This window comes from Babylonia areolata, chromosome 12 (genome assembly GCF_041734735.1).
Source record: "Babylonia areolata isolate BAREFJ2019XMU chromosome 12, ASM4173473v1, whole genome shotgun sequence".
In the NCBI taxonomy this organism is placed as follows: domain Eukaryota; kingdom Metazoa; phylum Mollusca; class Gastropoda; order Neogastropoda; family Buccinidae; genus Babylonia; species Babylonia areolata.
Genome location: NC_134887.1, coordinates 21,597,743 through 21,616,219, shown reverse-complemented (window position 1 = coordinate 21,616,219; position 18,477 = coordinate 21,597,743). Strand labels below are relative to the sequence as shown.

Genomic DNA, 18,477 nt, shown 5'->3' with positions numbered 1-18,477 from the left:
CATCTTTCGAAGTTTTGAAGACCAGGCCATCATCCGCAAGAGTAAGCACCCGAGCTATTCCATTGTTGTTTAAGTCTGCAAGGCCCTTCGTGTAGACATTGTAGAGGACAGGAGAAAGCGGAGACCCTTGTGGCAGTCCCATGGATAGTTTAGAAGGTGCAGACATCCAATCTCCGAGGCGTAGGACGACGGTTCTTTCCTGAAGCGCTGCTGCTATCCATCTTGTCAGTGTCAAACTTACTCCATACCTTAGTAGCAGCTCCATGAGGTGCGCAAACTGGACTTTATTGTAGGCATCTTCAAGATCGATTGCTACTGCTAGTGTTTCTTCTTTTCTTTGAAATCCTTCATACACCTCATATGCAAAAGCAGCTGCGTTTTCCCATGTGGACTTGCCTGTTCTGTAACCACCTTGATTTGAAGGGAGAATGTGCCTGTGTTCAAGATCCCTTGCAAGTTTCCTGGCTATCATGCGTTCCATGAGCTTTCCAGCGAAGTTTTGCATGGTTAGGATCCGGTAGCCGCTTACCTGATGATGGTCCGTTCCTGGTTTTGGTATGGGTTTTAAGAAGCTGTGTGTCCAGTCCTCTGGTACATGTCCATTGTGGAAACTGTTTTGATATAGATTGAAAAGGTTGCTTCTGTCTTCTTCCGATAGTTCCTTGATGTCCGAGTTGCGAACTTTGTCTGGGCCAGGGGCTGATTCTTTCTTGCATTTAGCTATTGCTTCGTTTAGATAATCTATTGTCAAGTCATTATCAGGTCCAGTCTGCATAAGGGTTTGGTTTAACTCCTCAACATATTTCTTTTTCTCATCTAAGTTGTTTTGATCGCTCTGTTGTATGAAACGTTTGAGCAGGGCAGATCCTTTTTCTTCGTTTGTCTTAAGCTTGGTTCCTTTAGTGTCTACCATGTCTGGGGTTGTTGTTGTGCACGTTTTCCCTTCCATGCGACGATAAAATTGCCAGAACTCTGTCAATGTTGAGTCATAACTGAGTGCCTCGCAAAACTGTTTCCAGTTGTCATTTTTGGCCTCTTGAGCAATGATTTCAAACTGTTTAGTTTTTTCTTTCATTTTTGTTTCAATATCTTTGTCCGGAGATGGTTTTGTTCTTTCTTTTTGCCAAAGTTTGACAGCCGCATGTTTTTCTATCCAGGCTCTCTGTGTGTCGGTATTCCACCATGGGGGCTGAATAGTTTGCATCCTGTTCGGTGCCGTTCTTTTGTTTCTTCTGCGTCTTAATTTTTCGATGACGGTTGTCTCTTTGGTTTCATACTAAAATTGGTCACGCAGTTTCATACAGGGTTTATCTGACAGTTTCTGTAGACTGAACACTACCGGGAGGTGGTCACTGCCTTGGTGTGGAAGCGTCTCTGCATTCATTTCTGCTCTGAATTTTGGAGATGTTAGAGCGATGTCGATCACACTGTCACTGTCCCCTTGTCTTGTTCCAAGGCGAGTTGGGGATGTGGTTGTTAATGGGCTAAGAAGAATTTCCCCTATCATTCCTTCAAGTGCGAGTCCTTGTGGGTTGGTGTTCCGCTGGTCCCATAGCTTCGATCTTGCATTGAGGTCTCCACAGATAATGACTGAGTCTCCAAGTTCGTTCTCTATTTCCTCTAAAAAGGCCCAATCCTCTTTTGTTGTACAGGTTCCTGGGTGAACATAGGCATTGATGCGCACGATGCTTTTGTGAATTCCGTCAGGTTTTTCGAGACGCACCCCCACTAGTTCACATGAGTTGCTACACCATTTCTCTAGATTTATGGTGGAAACTTTGTTTTTTTTAGATTTTTGTTCAGTATGATTGCTACTCCTCTTCCTTCATTCCTTTGAAAGACTGTGAAATTTTCAAAATGTATTGGTCTGTCTGCACTTGTCCTGGTCTCTTGGAGACATAAAATGTCAAAATCATATGCCAATTTCTCAATTGTTGAGATTCTCATTCTCGGAGTATCAAACAGCCGTCGAGGAAAAATAAAGTCTTGAGATTTGAACCCCAGCACGGTAAAGAGTCTTTCCGACGAGACCAAAAACTGAGGGAGAAAGTAATAATAATAATAATAATAACAATAGTAATAATAATGGTATTTATATAGCGCTGAATCTTGTGCAGAGACAAATCAAAGCTCTTTCGCACCAGTCATTCACACGCATGCATAACTCTAAAACTGGAGAAACTGAAGACAAGGAATATACAGGGAATGGAGGCTATTTTGGGAAGAGGTGGGTTTTAAGACCAGACTTGAAAGTGCTGAGTGTGGAGACTTGACGAAGAGGAAGTTCATTCCAAATGCAATGTCCAGAGACAGAGAAAGAACGGCAGCCAACAGTCGGGTGTTTGAATCTGGGTATGCGCAAACGGAGTGGATCCGAAGCCGATCGTAGTGAGCGAGATGGAGTGTAGAGGTGAAGGCAGCCGTAGAGATAGGAAGGAGCAGATTTGTGAATACATTTATAACATAGAGTGCTGATCTTGTACTTTATTCTGTGTGAGGCAGGGAGCCAGTGGAGATGTTGCTAAAGAGGAGTAATGTGCTCAGATTTTTTTCTTTCTGAGGACGAGTCGGGCAGCAGAGTTTTGTATGCGCTGAAAAGACTGAATGGATGAAGCAGGCAAACCAGACAGTAGAGAGTTACAGTAGTCAAGGCGAGAGAGAATGAGAGAAACGACAAGTCTGGATGTTGTATCAATGGACAGATGTTTCCAGATGGAACTGATGCACCACAATTGACAGTAGCAGGATTGACATGTCTGACGGATACATTTTTGCATGGACAGTGTGATGTCAGGGACAACGCCGAAGTTCCTGACTGACGTGGAAAGAGGGATGGATGTACTGCCAAGTTTGATTGTGTCAGTTGTAATGGAAGAGAGTTTTTGTTTGGTTCCTATGATCATTGCTTCAGTTTTGTCTGCGTTCGATTGTAACTTATTTAGAGTCATCCAGTTTTGAATGTCCAAGAAACAGTCGGATGTTTCTTGCAAGAGCGACGACAGTTTTTCGGGGGTATCACTCTTCTGGAGTTGAGCGTCATCAGCATAAGAATGATGACTGACATTATGGCGGTTGATAATTTCAGCGAGAGTAGCAGTGTACAATGTGAAGAGCACTGGGCCTAAAACAGATCCCAGTGGGACTCCATGTTCGATTTTAACGGTTCAGACTGGAAATTATCAACAATGACAGACTGGAATCGGTCAGTGAGATAAGATTTGAACAGTGCCGTTGATATCAAATGTAAAATGAAGACGGGAAAGAAGGATTGAATGGTCTATCATGTCAAAGGCGGCTGATAAGTGAAGAAGAGTGAGAAGGGAGATCTGTCCTGAGTCGGACGCTAACAGCAGGTTATTCAGGATGTGGAGGAGAGTGGTTTCGGTACTGTGGTCAGCACGATAGGCAGACTGAAATGGGTGGATGAGATTGTTGAGCTGCTTCAGGACAGCTTTTTCAAGGAGTTTGGACAGGAATGGAAGATTAGAAACTGGTCGATAGTTTTTTTTTTCAAAATGTTTGCGTCAAGGTTGGATTTCTTCAGAAGAGGCCGGACGATTGCAGTTTTGAAAGTGGATGGAAACGTTCCATTGAGAAGGAATGAGTTGACAATACTGGTGATTGTCGGGAGAAGCTGTGAGACACACTGGGAAAAGACAGAGGCTGGTATGGGATCGAGCTCACAGGATGTTATTGTCATTTCTTTCAGGATTTCATGGACTTCTGTTTCAGTCAGTGGATTTAAGGAATGGAGAGGAGTGCTGTTGAATTGAGGATCAGGATGAGCAGGTTGGAAAGGCGTTTAGTCTAAGATGGTACGAATATTTTGGACTTTGTCGAAAAAGAAAGAGGAGGAGACATTGGGGAGTTCGTATAAAGTGTAGGTAGAAGGAAGAGGAGTCTTTTTTACAGTACCAAGAATTTGACATGATAGAGTAAAGAGATTTGCTGGATGTGGCATCGAGAAATTGAGAAGAAAAGAAGCTTGTCTTCGCTGATGAGATCATATGTTTGACTTTATTTATTTGTTTTCGGAAGATTTGATAGTGGACTTCAGTTTTGCTGATCGCCATCGCCGTTTGCGTTTTGCAAGTCGAATGTCTTGTGTGTGCCATGGGGTGGAAGGTCTATCAGGGAGCATGCGGGTATTGGGGTAGTGGGTGGTGCTTGTTCCAGCAGTTGAGAGAGGACAGTGTTGTAATGTGCAGAGACGTCGGTGCGGGAGGAAATTTTGGAAAGTGAGAAGAAAAAGTGTTAATGTTGATGGATTTCAGGTTGCGACGAGTAACGGATTTTTTGGTTCTGGTAGGTTTTTAGATATTAAGCAAGAATATGACAGCAGAATTGTCGGAAGAGAGTTCGTCATTTACAGTCACTGACTCAATCATTGCATCAGTCACGTGTGATGAGCCAGTCCAACGTATGGCCAGATCTGTGTGTTGGTTCTGTAACGAGCTGAGAGAGAGAATGATTGGACAGAGATAGACACAGGCGTTTGGTGTGAGATGTCATCATCCTTTCCTCACATAGGCTTTCCTATTCAAACTGTCCTCTTCTCATCACTTGACAACGAGCCTATGGTCCGAAACGTCGTGTCCCACTGTACAAAGAGGATTCAGCCACCACCAAAAAGGTTTTTTTTATAAACTTTAGTTTTTTTGTCTTTGAAGAATCCTGCAGTCATTTTTGTCTTCTTCCCTGACTTCGAGCATTTCAAAAGTATCATGTGGAAAGGCGTGGTTATGGGAGAAGGAAAGGGAAGACTCCAAGATGTCTCTATAGACGATGGTGATACCACCTCCACGATACAGTCGAGGAAGTGAATTGGTTTTGTATGCAGGGCGGGTGGGGGTGGGGGTGGGTGGGTGGGGGTGGGTGTCAGTTGTTTAAGTTTGTGTTCGTGACCTTGTAATTTTAACCAGATTTCGGTAAGAAATACGATATCAAAGTTATTTTCAAAAATATAATCCGAAATATAGCCAGTCTTTCGAAAGCTATCACATATGGATGCTACGCTACAGGTTCCATGTTGAAATCCATGGCAAATAAAATCATTTTGATTATTTTTATTCCCCATCTACCACAGGTTAGATGGATGGTGGTCGAAATGCTGCTGTTTTGACATAATCAAACAAAGAATATTTCATTGCCTTTCGGTAAAAGAACAACGAAGTTTTCAGAGGACTGGATTTCACTGACGCTTCACTATGTGGGTAAAAGTGTGCCTGCAAGTGTCATTGTTTCAATGACAGAGATAACACAACTGTCTTCAGTATTAGTGTGTGTGTGTGTGTGTGTGTGTGTGTGTGTGTGTGTGTGTGTGTGTGTGTCTGATTTCAGGATTTCTTGAGTTGATCAACAACATGCTGACATCAGGCATGGTACCAGCGCTTTTCGCTGATGATGAGAAGGAAGCCATCATTGGTCAGGTGAGGACATTGTGTAACGCAAGGCACACACACACACACACACACACACACACACACACACACACACACACACACACACACAGATACATAGAGAACTAGAAGCCTACACCAGGAGAAAAGCGATAACTATTCAATCCTTTACTTAGTGTGTGTGTGTGTTTGGGTGTGTGTGTGTGTGTTGAGACAGAGACTGGTCATGTGTAATAACGTTGTGTCCAGGTTCGTGGCGATGCCCAGAAGGCTGGGTGTATAGCCAAGGAAAGCATCTGGCAGTTCTTCATCAGCAAGTGTGCCAGCAACCTGCACATCGTGCTGGCCATGTCGCCCGTCGGAGAAGTGCTCAGGACACGCTGCAGGAATTTCCCGGGTGAGCCACCCAGTGAATTTGCCCTGGTCCCCGCGGTCAGTCACAATAACACGCACTGCCTCGATCTCGATATTCCCTCTGTAACTTAGGCTACCTCGAGACTGAAGGGTTTACAATGCCTTCAGTCTTTGACATACTCCAGAGGCCTAGCTCTGGGCATCAGCATCAGCATAACACTGTGCTATTAGATACTCAAAATATGCACCCATCGTGAGTTTGATTCTCCACTTTACGATGCCATTTTTCTTCCTGTTTTATATGTTGAATTTATTAGGGGACATTTGCGAGTCGTGAAGGCCTCTTCTGCTCATGTTGTCAGATGAGGTCATTAGAATTGTCTCATGGTTCTCATGGCTGTAAGTTCGTAGTTGATTTTCTCTGTTTTCATTACATTTCTGTTGGGCCTAAATCGCTTGTAGTAGGTTCGTTTCCGTTATAAATGTGCCCATGTTGTTGTTACGGTCATTCTGATTTTCCACTCACTTGTGCAAACAAAGTGAGTCAGTGTTAGAAAGAAATACAATATTGGACAGAACAATACGTGACACTTCTTACAACACGACGATTACTCTCATATGAATGTTCTCAATGTGATACTAGATTAACTGGGAATGACAAACAAAGGTCAACAAAATCAACTGTATCTTCAAATGGTTGTGCAATCATGACAGTTATACGTGTGCCTGGGCGATGTCAACGTCTCCCTTCTGGCCCCCAACCAAAGGCAATTTAAACAACAAGATATTACAATATCAGTAAATGGCCTTCATACTTAAATTACCATAATATTCTCCAGTGAGAGCTAGAAACTGCACGGTCGAGAATCGTCAGTGTCGTTGGTTGGAAGTAACGGCAGTTTAACAGAACATCCGTGTTGTACCAGTCTGCATGTCCTAAAAGTCTTTAAAGCTTTTAATCCATACAGCATTTCAATTTTTTTCAAAAAGACGTCATTTTTGCGTCACGATTCAATCTGGATACATAGCATCTGTCACACATCTAGTCATTGATTAGAGGTTCATTAGAATTGTCTCATGGTTCTCATGGCTGTAAGTTCGTAGTTGATTTTCTCTGTTTTCATTACATTTCTGTTGGGCCTAAATCGCTTGTAGTAGGTTCGTTTCCGTTATAAATGTGCCCATGTTGTTGTTACGGTCATTCTGATTTTCCACTCACTTGTGCAAACAAAGTGAGTCAGTGTTATAACCCTGTGTTCGGTTGTCTGTGTGTGTGTGTCTGTATGTACGTCTGTTTGTCCGTGGTGAACTTAAACATTGCCATTTTCTCTGGAAATGCTTTGTCTGCCAATACCAAATTTGGCTTGAATATAGTTGGAAAGAAATCTTCACGATCATACGAATGATAGGTTGTAAGTCTCCCGAATTAAACCGTATTTCTGGATCATTAACTTTTTATTTCGTTGAGGCTACTTCCGGAGTCCGAAAACGCTATTTACCCTTGCCGGAACGCAGGCTGTGCTTGGTAAGAAGACGGCATGACATCGTTTTACATGTTTGCAATTACTAGAAAAGAAATACAAATTTTGGACAGAACACATACAGTGACACTATTTACACCATCGACGAGTTTACTTCATATGAATGTTCTAATGTAGATACTAGATTAACTGGAAAGACAATAAAAGAAAAAAATGGATCGAATGTTTCTTTCTGTGTCAGATTGGTTTGTGCAGATCTAGATATGTTGCAGTGTGCCTGAGGCGATGTCAACGTCTCCTTTATGGCCGAATTAAAAGAATTTCTAAAACAATCAATATATGTTAAGAAAATATTGTTTAAATGGTGTTATTACTTTAAATACAATAATATTTCCATCACGCTAAAAACGACGGTCGTATGACGTCAGATTGCGGCGTGGCGTTGGGGATTAGACGGCATGTTTCTGAACAGAACATCCGTGGTTCGATCCAGCTGGCAGGCCTTTTTAAAAATTCTTTTTAAAGCTTATTAATATCTAATACAGGACCCATTTAATTTTTTTTGTAAAATATCTGTATTTTTCTCACGATTCCTTTGCTGGATACAGCGCGTGTCACAAGTGAGTCTTGAAGGCCTTGCCTCTCTTGTCTTAGCAGTGTATCGATTTGTTGTTCCTGTGATCTTAGACTTACCGAAATACCAAGAGAACATGATGTGTTGGTGCAGGTCTGGTGAACAACGCCAGCATTGACTGGTTTTTCCCCTGGCCAGAGCAGGCCCTCTTTGCTGTGGCCAGTGTGCTCATTGCAGGCGACGTGAGTAGTGTCTCTGCATACAGCTGCGAGCAATATTACATGTGCAGAGGATACCTGAACACATGTGCGCACCTGTGAGAGATTGGGTGTGTGTGTCAGAGTCAACATTTTATTTCATGATGGCACATTGAATAAGAATAAGCAACAACTCTGTATGTGTGTGTGTGTGTGTGTGTGTGTGTGTGTGTGTGTGTGTGTGTGTGTGTGTGTGTGTGTGCCCACTTCTGTGTTTGAATGCATGCATACAAGCACACATCAATGGGTATGTTTTTATATACGGATGGATGTTTAGTCATGTGTACAAAATGGCAGTGAAAACTGATTAAATACATGGAAATGTACTGGATGAACAACCAACCAGATAACTGCCTGTATGGAACTGAATTCGAAAAGGTATTGAGTGAAATACCCCTTAATTAACTATGTCCTAAATATGAACATGGCATCTGATACTGACATGTGCGTGAACGTTGACAAACGGGATGACCAGATCACAGATTGTGCCACGTTGTTTTAGATTTGTTGCTTCCTTGAGCCAGATGGGTTACCTGTTGTGCTATGTTATGTATGGAATCTGCTGATTCTTCCAGACTAACGGATAGACCCAATTACCTATACCAGGTTATGGGGATGTATTGTGTGCATAATCCTTTGATTCTTTTAGATATAGCACTTACCGTGCTGTGTTGTGCTCAGAACTCCCCCCCCCCCTCTACCCCCCGCCCGCCCCCCTATCGCCCCCTTTTTTTCTTTTTTGAGAGAAATGGAAATACCACTTGTCGTGTATTGGGCAGAGCCCATTTATTCCCCCAGACAGTTGGGGAGACACCATTACCTGTCTGTGCTGTGTTACACAGAGAACCTGCTGATTCATCTGGACGAACGGGAAGACCCCATTACCAGTTGTACTGTGTTAAACCCATTGAGTCCTCAAGAAAAACGGGAAGACCCCATTATCAATAGTGCTGTGTTGTGCACTGTAGCCATTGATTCCCACAGACGAACGGGAAGACCCAAATACGTATAGTACTCGTTGATCCCTCTAGACAACCGGGAAGCTCGCAATAAGTGTTTGTGCAGAATCCATTGGTTCCTCTCGACAAACGGGAAGAGTTGATCAGCCACGTGGTGCTGGTTCACCAGAGTGTGGGGATCTATAGCAAGCGCTTCCAGCAGCAGCTTCGTCGGAACAACTACGTGACCCCCACCAACTTCCTGGACTTCATAAAGACCTATCTCAAACTTCTGGATGAGAAAGATAAATACATCCAGAGTCTGGTAAGTATTGAGCAAAGCGCTCGAACGTGTGAATTCAGATTTGAACGAGACATAATTCAATTTGGAGATATGGAAAGAATGTACAACTTCCAAATGGCGTAGTGTGAACGTAAATACTCTCAGTTAGATGTGTTTTTGTACTAGCCAAGCAAAAATCAGTTTAAGTAAGAAAACACACACACACACACACACACACACACACACACACACACACACACACACACACACATACATGCAGCATGCACAAGAGCAGAATAATTTTCGTTAAAGTCGTTAAAAAGTAGTAAGAATTATCGTGGGAACGGTTCTAACTATTCAAAGTGAGACAACTGTGCGAAATCTAGAGAGACTGTAGACCGGGAAGAGGGAAGGAGGGAGCTGCTGCTTTTTTAGAAACGGGTATTTTTCAAGGCCAGGGCTCTGTACAGAGATTTCACGAAACGAAAGAGAGAGCTCATTTCCAGTTTACGTAAGGTCCAGAGATGGAGAAAGAGCGGGTGGCCGATTATGGAGTGTTTTGAATCTGGGAACGCGGAAACGGAGGGGATCTGAAGATGATCATGGTGAGTTGAGATGGTGTGAGTAGGGAAGTCACAGAGACACGAAGCGTCAGATAACGCAGAGTTCTGAAGGTGCACTTTATTCTGTCCCCTCCCACCCAGTGTGACCGACTGATGGGGGGCCTGGAGAAGATCGCGGAAGCCAGTGACATGCTGAAGGTGCTGAACGAGAAGCTAGCCGTGCAGAAGGTGGCGGTAAAGGAGAAGTCTGCAGCCTGCGAGGCCCTGCTCGCCGGCATCTCCAAGGCCTCCACGGAAGCCACTTCCAAGAAAGCCATCGCCGAGTCCAAGGGCAAGGAGATTGAGGAGCAGAGTGTCATCATCGTAAAGGAAAAGGCAAGGCCCAACACTGGTTTCTTGGTTTAGTTATGTTTTGGTCTGTTGGCTTGAAACTGTGCTGGATACGATGCCGGACTGTATGTGCGATCAGGTGGATTGAGCATGTATGTGTGGTGTGCGTGTGTATATGTGCGTGCATGTGTGTGCATTGTGTGCGTCAGTATGACGCGCGCAATAGCCGAGTGGTTAAAGCGTTGGACTTTCAATCTGAGGGTCACGGGTTCGAATCTCGGTAACGGCGCCTGGTGGGTAAAGGGTGTAGATTTTTCCCATCGCCCAGGTCAACAAACGTGCAGACCTGCTAGTGCCTGAACTCCCGTCGTGTGAAAACGCAAGCAGATTCCCGAAAACGGAGTATGGCTGCCTACATGACGGGGTAAAAACGGTCATACACGTAAAAGCCCACTCGTGTACATTCAAGTGAAAGTGGGAGATGCAGCCCACGAACGAAGAAGTATGCGTCAGTATAGTGTGCATGTACGTTTACATGCGCGTAATCGCGCGTATTCGTGACGGTGTCCTATGTTTTGTATTTGTATTTGTATTTCTCTTTATCACAACAGATTTCTCTGTGTGAAATTCAGGCTGCTCTCCCCAGGGAGATCGCGTCGCTATACTACAGCACCACCCATTTTTTGTATTTTTTTCCTGCGTGCGGTTTTATTTGTTTTTCCTATCGAAGTGGATTTTTCTACAGAATTTTGCCAGGAACAACCCTTTTGTTGCCGTGGGTTCTTTTATGTGCGCTAAGTGCATGCTGCACACGGGACCTCGGTTTATTGTCTCATCCGAATGACTAGCTTCCAGACCACCACGGCGGCTGAGCTGTGATTCGAACCAGCGCGCTCAGATTCTCTCGCTTCCTAGGCGGACGCGTTACCTCTGGGCCATCACTCCACATATTTCTCTCTTTTTTTATTATTGTTATTATTATTATTATTTTAGATTGTTAGCTTCTGGTTGCAACCCAATTGACAAGTAACACTAATCTCTGTGTGTGTATGTGTGTGTGTGTGTGTGTGTGTGTGTGTGTGTGACCAGGGAGAGGCGGAGGAAGCCCTGCAGGAGGCTCTGCCAGCCCTTGAAGCCGCTCGCCTGGCACTGGACGACCTGGACAAGTCTGACGTCACTGAAATCAGGTGCAGTACATTCCCAGCCTCACTGCCTCGCCATTCCCATCGCCATGATTCCCATAGTTATTATCATTTTCATCATCACTGTCTGCAGAGGTCTCTGTCAAAATCAAAATCAAAGGAACATTCGTAATTCATAAAGGAAATGTCAACTATTTTACTTCATTGGGTTTCATTATTGTTAAAAAAGAGAGAGAGAGAGAAAAAAAATCGTCCAGTGTTTTGACTGTTGTCCTACTTGTTAGAACATGACCCAGAGCGCAGTGCTCGCCTGTCACTGCCCCCAGCTTCAGGTGGATGTTATCTGTCACTGACCGCCAGGTCTTCAGCCCCGTTCGCTGTCTGTCTCCACCTTTGTCACCACGGTCTGCACGCGCGGTCCCTCTCACTCCCAGCCTTACCACCCAGTGTGTTCTTTTCACCACGTGAAGCGCTTTCCCCACTGTTGGCCATCTCCCCCCTCTCCCTCCCCTGTCATCACTGCCACAGAAAGGGCTTGGTGGGTGGGTGTTGACTGACATCACGTGACTCGGGGAATCCCCTTTGCTGTCATGACTGATGGCGTGTTGTGCTGGACTCGATGGCGTGTTCTTGGTGATTCCTGCTGCCTGTGTCTCCCTCTACCGGACTGCCTCCTGTACACTGTCGGTTACTGTCATGGGGGATAATTTCTGCACTCTTCATCCCGATCGCCATGACACCTCGCACAAAGAAGGCGGACATCCCATCGTGTTTGTCTGTGCCACCATGGCCGCTTGTCGTCTGGTCAGGTCGTTCGCCACAAGCACGCCCTCAGTTTCCAGCTGGGCCCTGGCTTCTTTGTTTTTCAGTATTTCCAGCTAGTCTTCGGCTGCGAATTTTTGTACTCATTGGTTTCGGGTTCCCATATGCAAATCCGTGTGTCCTGACGCTGCCCTCTTCCACTTTGGCACAACGTTCATGGTCCTGTTCTGGCCACATTGCGGAAAGCCATGTCAATGGTGATTGTTTCTGCGGAAAAAATTCCCCCAACCGATCAATGCTTTGAATTTCTTTACGTAAAATACCTAGGTTGTCCACAGAGTGGGACCCTTTCTGTGTGGCCTCTTTATGGTCATCAGTGTCCGTGTACAGGTGAGTGACGTCAGTGATGATATCTGACACGACAGTTGACAGTTTTCAGTTTCCTTGATCTAACGTGTCACATCTTTCGTTGATCTCATCATATTTCACACTAACCCTGTCTAGTTTTGACATGATTGCTGGCAGATCAGTACGTCACTGTGTTTTTGCTTTTTCTGTAGATCGCCTTCAGAATCAGCTGTGCCATGTCTTTGGTGTGGGGGCAGCAGGTGTTTGCTCATTTTCATAAGGCTTATCGTTATCTGTGTGAAGTGGACCTGGGTTCGATTCCCCGAGAGACAAGTGTTAAAAAATGGACAGTTTCCGAAATTATCAGTTGGAAAGTACTCACACTGAACAATTGCATTGCATTACTGTTATGCAGTCCTTCGTCACCAAGTATCAATTATTCCGTCGCAGTCAACAGGATACTTATCCAATGCTTGTTAAAAAATGAAGACTGGAGGTAGCACACCTTTTTTACAAGTGTCTGTCACTTATCGAAACGAACTTCAACTAGAAGTCTTTGGAAATGTGCTTTGGAACACAATAGTACAGGAGCAGTTTGTAATGCGACCTGACCCGTGGACGGCCGAGTCGTGTGTGTGTGTGTGTGTGTGTGTGTGAGAGAGAGAGAGAGAGAGAGAGAGAGAGGAAGGGGTGGGAGTGGGGTCTGGGCGCCTAATACGAAGTACGCCTTCTCTGAAGAGATGCTATGCTATGCCGGCAGGTCGTTCGCCAAGCCCCCCAAAGCGGTGCAGACGGTGTGTGAGTGCATCGCCATCGTGCGAGGCCTGAAGGAGATCTCCTGGAAGTCGGCCAAGGGCATGATGTCCGACCCCAACTTCCTCAAACAGCTGAAGGAGATGGACGTGGACAACATCACCAGCAAGCAGACCAGTGCTGTCAGAGGTCATTTCCCCTGTCAAAGCATTTCTGACCGCTCGTTAAATAGTCGTTTAAGTTCCAAAGCAAAAAATGGACTACCGGCACCACATAAGGTGTTTTCTCTTTTATTTTTTGTTGTATTTCCTCTCAAGAAACCAAGCGCATATTTTCTAACTTTGAAATGATGGCTGATCATGAAGGAAGTTGATTGCCACACTGTTGTTTTTTTGTTTTGTTTTTTTAACAATTATCAGTTTAAATTTCACGGCTATACGACTAAACTATTCTTGCAGATTAGTTTTGTTTTAATTTCCAGTTCATTTATGCGAAAAACACACATTCATGAATCCGTTCACACACACACACGCGCGCGCACGCGCACCCCACCCCCACTCCCAACACCACCACCCACAAACACACACACATTCACATACAGATACTGCATAATGTATGGACGATGAATAATGTCATAATTTGCATGTGTACTTGATTGACCCTGAGTGTGCGTGCGCGCGCGCGCGCGCGTATGTGTGTATGGTGAGCGCTCTCGTCCTCATGCAGTCACGCATACATTCTATGCATGTGCCGATGTGCCAAGCTGACAGACCTGTGCTATAAATGTCGTTGTGTATCTTGTGTGTTGCTGTGTCTTGTACAGCTCTGCTGAAGGACCTGGACATGTCGATAGACGACATGAAGGCCATCAGCAAGGCAGGAGCTGGGTTGATGAAGTTTGTGGAGGCTGTCATGGGCTACTGTGCCGTCTTCAAGGAAATTAAACCCAAGAGAGAGAAGGTGTGCACTGGTGTGGTTTTCTGGTAGGACGCAAGCTGTGTGGTTTTGCTGTCGGGTTGTTAAAAATATTTATATACTGTACCATTGAAATCAATGTACATGTAATTATGGAGAAAAAGATCGAAATGAGTACAGGAAAGCCTTCCAAAGTACAGAACGCACAAAGCATATGAGAAGATAGACACATACACATTCACAAGATCTAATACAGTCACAAACATGCGCACATTCGCGGTACACGTTTTAACTTACATGCAGTAATGACAAGCCCTTTGTACGCGTTACAGTCCAGAGACCCATGATTTCCAAACATTTGCACACTACGGACATTGATTTTGGAAGTCTCCACCACAGAATACCAGACACTGTTTCACTGTTAGATCTTTCCAGTCTAACCGTAAAACATTTGTTCAAATAATATTTCAAATTATGTATGCTTCTCCAACAAGACCGTCATTGTGCCTGTATGTGCGTTGATGTGTGTGTGTGTGTGTGTGTGTGTGGAGGATGGTGGTAGTGAGGGGCGTGAGTTGTGAGTGATGTCACACTGTGTTGCTTTTTAATACTATATTTTTACCGTTTCTGTATCTTCACAGTTATCACTACATTCTCGTGTCTTATTCATACCACATGTATTGTTAAATGCGCATTGGGCCGCAGGTCAAGTGCTATGTAAGTGCCCATTATTATGATGATGATGATGTTGATTATTATTATTATGATTATCATTATGTTATTATTACATTATCATGCTGGGCCAACAGCAAAGTGAGAGCTGTGTTATCAGTGGTTTCTCCATTGCAGTGGGAAAACATTTACAGCTTATTATGACTCTCAAACTAGGAGGCAAAATTGCACTTGCTCTTTGTGCTGCAGCCAAGGGAGCTAGTTGGCCTTTGGGAACGATCCCAACGCCGACTGTCCTTAAACCCTCTTGGCCGAGAGAGTGTGGATGTAACTTGGGCAAGACACTCTCCACTATAATCACGTTGTAGCCCAGATAGTCGGGACAGCAGTTGCCCCCTCTGCTGTTCTGATTGTCAAAGCCGGAGGACACGACTATCCTACGTATGATCATGCCACAGGTGGCCAACCTGGAGCGCACGTTCAACATGGCCAAGCGGGACCTGGAGCGGATCACGAAGGAGATCAACGGCCTGGAGGCCCAGCTGAACGAGCTGAACAAGAAGTACGAGGAGGCCATGGCAGAGAAGCAGGCCCTGGAGGAGGAGGAACGCGTCATGCTCAGGAGACTGGTGGCTGCCGAGAAGCTCATGTCCGGCCTGGGCTCTGAGAGTGTCAGGTAGGTGCCACCCTGTCTTCCTTCGTCCCGCAACTTGGAACGGCGGTGTTGGGACCGGGCGGCCTACCCTGTCTGTTTGTCTGTTTGTCTTTTTGTTTCGTTCGTGTATGTGTGTTAGTTGATTACAAGATATCAGCGTTGTCTTCAACAGGGGAATACATGTCAGCGTCTAAATGCATGCCTGTCAGTCTGTCTGGGATTCTTTCCCTCTTTCCACTACGTTGTGTGTGTGTTTGCGCGCACAGGCGCTTGTGTGTGTGTGTGTGTGTGTGTGTGTGTGTGTGTGTGTGTTCGTGTGTGTGTGTGTGTGTGTGTGTGTGCGCACGCGCGCATGTGTGCATGTATGTGTGTGAGTGTGCGTGCGCTTACTTACTTGCTGGTACATGCACCAGATCTTACGCATGATACATACAGGCTTGATTCCTTACTTTTCTTCTTCCGACCCTGAGCACACCATTCAAACAGCCGTCAGTTCCCCCCTAGCACCAGCACACCACTGTGATGTGCCTGTCAGGTGGAACGCGGAGCTCAAGTCTCTGAAGAAGTCCCGGATTCAGCTGCTGGGCGACTGCATGGTGTGCGCCGCCTTCCTCAGCTACGTGGGCGCCTTCAGCTGGGAGTACCGGGACAAGCTGGTCTACACGGACTGGGTGGGCGACCTCCGGGCCCGTGAGGTGCCCATGTCCGACCCCTTCAGGCTGGAGAGCCTCCTTACCAACGACGTGGAGATCAGCAAGTGAGGGGGCAGCTTTTTTGTCTTGTGACCTTCCCAGCTCCAGACACTTTCTGGCGTGTTTAGCAAGTATGGGATTACAGTAACGTGGCGGCGGGGTGGGGGAGGGGTGTGCCCATTAAATGGTTGTTAATCTTTGTATAAACCGTGAGCGACGTTTTCTCTCTCTCTCTCTCTCTCTCTCTCTCTCTCTCTCTCTCTCTCTCTCTCTCTCTCTCTCTCTCTCTCTCTCCCTCCCTCTCTCTCTCTCTCTCTCTCTCACACACACACACACACACACACACACACACACACACACACACACACACGTGTGTGTGTGTGTGTATGTGGTACACAAAGAAGAATGCTGAAACACACACACGTAGTTTTACTTTCAATTTCTCAAGGAGGCGTCACAGCATCTATATGCGCTCCACTAAAACTTCCAGACAGCAGCATAACCCAGTGCACACATAGGCAATAACCCAGACGTGTGCAAGAGACTATACAAAACATTGTTACCCACAACCAACTTATGGCTGTACTCTTGGGTGTGTATGTCGTGTGTGCGTGTGTGTGTGTGTGTGTGTGTGTGTGCAGGTGGACGTCGGAAGGGTTGCCACCGGACGAGCTGTCCATCCAGAACGGAATCCTGACCACCCGGGCCTCCCGCTTCCCTCTGTGCATCGACCCTCAGCAGCAGGCCCTCAAGTGGATCAAGACCAAGGAGGCTAAGAACAACCTGAAGGTAGGCTGACCTGGCCCCGGACCTCCTTTCACTGCCACATTCACTGCGGACAGCGCAACAAATGTTCTCAGGTTTTGTGGAGAGCATATTGGAAACAGTCAAGTCTGCCTGGCTGCAGCGGTTTATGGGTGGCACTGTTTTCGATAAAGCTAATGGATTTTGAATGGTATTGATTGGATTGCGATATAGCCGGTAGATAATAGCTGCATCCTACTTTAATTGACAGGCGCAATAGCCGAGTGGTTAAAGCGTTGAACTTTCAATCTGAGGGTCCCGGGTTCGAATCTCGGTAACAACGCCTGGTGTATAAAGGGTGGAGATTTTTCCCATCACCCAGGTCAACATATGTGCAGACCTCCTTGTGCCTGAGATCAAACACGCACGGTAAAGACCCTGTAATTCATGTCAGCGTTCGGTGGGTTATAGAAACAATAACACACCCAGCATTCACACCTCCGAAAACGGAGTATGGCTGCACACATGGCGGGGTAAAAACGGTTATACACGTAAAAGCCCACTCATGTACATACGAGTGACTGTTGGAGTTGCAGCCCACGAACAAAGAAGAAGACAAAAAGAAGAAGAAGAAACCATTTGTGGCATTTTTTTCAAAAAATCTTGAATTAAGAATAAAACTTTTGTGGATGATAGATGTACCCCATAAAGGCAGGTGATAAATTAGATTTATTTGATGTCACTGGTTTGTTCTCAGTCACACACACACACACACACACACACACACACACACACACACACACACACACACACACACTCACACACACACACACACACACACACACAACACAACACAACACACACACACGCACCACACACCCCGCATACATACACACACATACTTCTGCTAGATAATTTGCACATACTTAACAAGATTTAGATTGATACTTAGATTGTGTGTGTGTGTGTGTGTGTGTATGTGTGTGTGTGTGTGTGTGTGTGTGACGGGCAGGTGTGCACGTTCAACGACCATGACTTCCTGAAGCAGCTGGAGATGGCCATCAAGTACGGCTTCCCCTTCCTCTTCCAGGACGTCGACGAGTACATCGACCCCGTCATCGACAACGTGCTGGAGAAAAACGTCACCGGTCAGTCAGCCTGCCATTGGTTTCACTTCTGTTACTCAAATGTCACATTATGACAGATACACTGTCAGTCGTGTCCGACTATGACCATCAGAACAGCAGAGGAGGCAACTGCTGTCCCGACTATCTGGGCTAGAATTTGATCATAGCGGTGAGTGTCTTGCCCAAGTTACACCCCTTCTCTCTCGGCCAAGAGGGTTTCAGGACCGTCGGCGTTGGGGATGGTTTCCAAAGGCCCGCCAGCTCCCAAGGCTGCAGCACTAAGAGCTAGTGCAATTTTGCCTCCTAGTTTGAAAGCCATCGTCCTTCACAAAAGACTAAACTTTAAATGACTTCCCATTGCAATGAACAGATATACACACCTACATTAATAACGATAGAAAGTAGAACAGACATGACATGGGGGAAGGGGGCTGAGTGCTTGTGTGGAGATGGGTGTGTGGTGTGTATGTTTGTGTAGGTTAGGGGTG

At 45.5% G+C, this 18,477-nt stretch overlaps 1 protein-coding gene across 1 annotated transcript in view; it reads left to right on the top strand.

Moving 5' to 3' along the window:
• LOC143287862 (dynein axonemal heavy chain 10-like) overlaps window positions 1–18,477 on the top strand; it is a 124,285-nt gene that overhangs the window by 81,369 nt on the left and 24,439 nt on the right. The window contains exons 54-65 of the mRNA XM_076596099.1: window positions 5,341–5,429; window positions 5,649–5,796; window positions 7,962–8,050; window positions 9,131–9,328; window positions 9,991–10,224; window positions 11,269–11,366; window positions 13,192–13,373; window positions 14,008–14,144; window positions 15,230–15,447; window positions 15,962–16,183; window positions 16,760–16,907; window positions 17,875–18,010. Coding sequence (XP_076452214.1) covers window positions 5,341–5,429; window positions 5,649–5,796; window positions 7,962–8,050; window positions 9,131–9,328; window positions 9,991–10,224; window positions 11,269–11,366; window positions 13,192–13,373; window positions 14,008–14,144; window positions 15,230–15,447; window positions 15,962–16,183; window positions 16,760–16,907; window positions 17,875–18,010 — 1,899 coding nt within the window. The remainder of the gene's footprint in view (window positions 1–5,340; window positions 5,430–5,648; window positions 5,797–7,961; window positions 8,051–9,130; window positions 9,329–9,990; window positions 10,225–11,268; window positions 11,367–13,191; window positions 13,374–14,007; window positions 14,145–15,229; window positions 15,448–15,961; window positions 16,184–16,759; window positions 16,908–17,874; window positions 18,011–18,477) is intronic.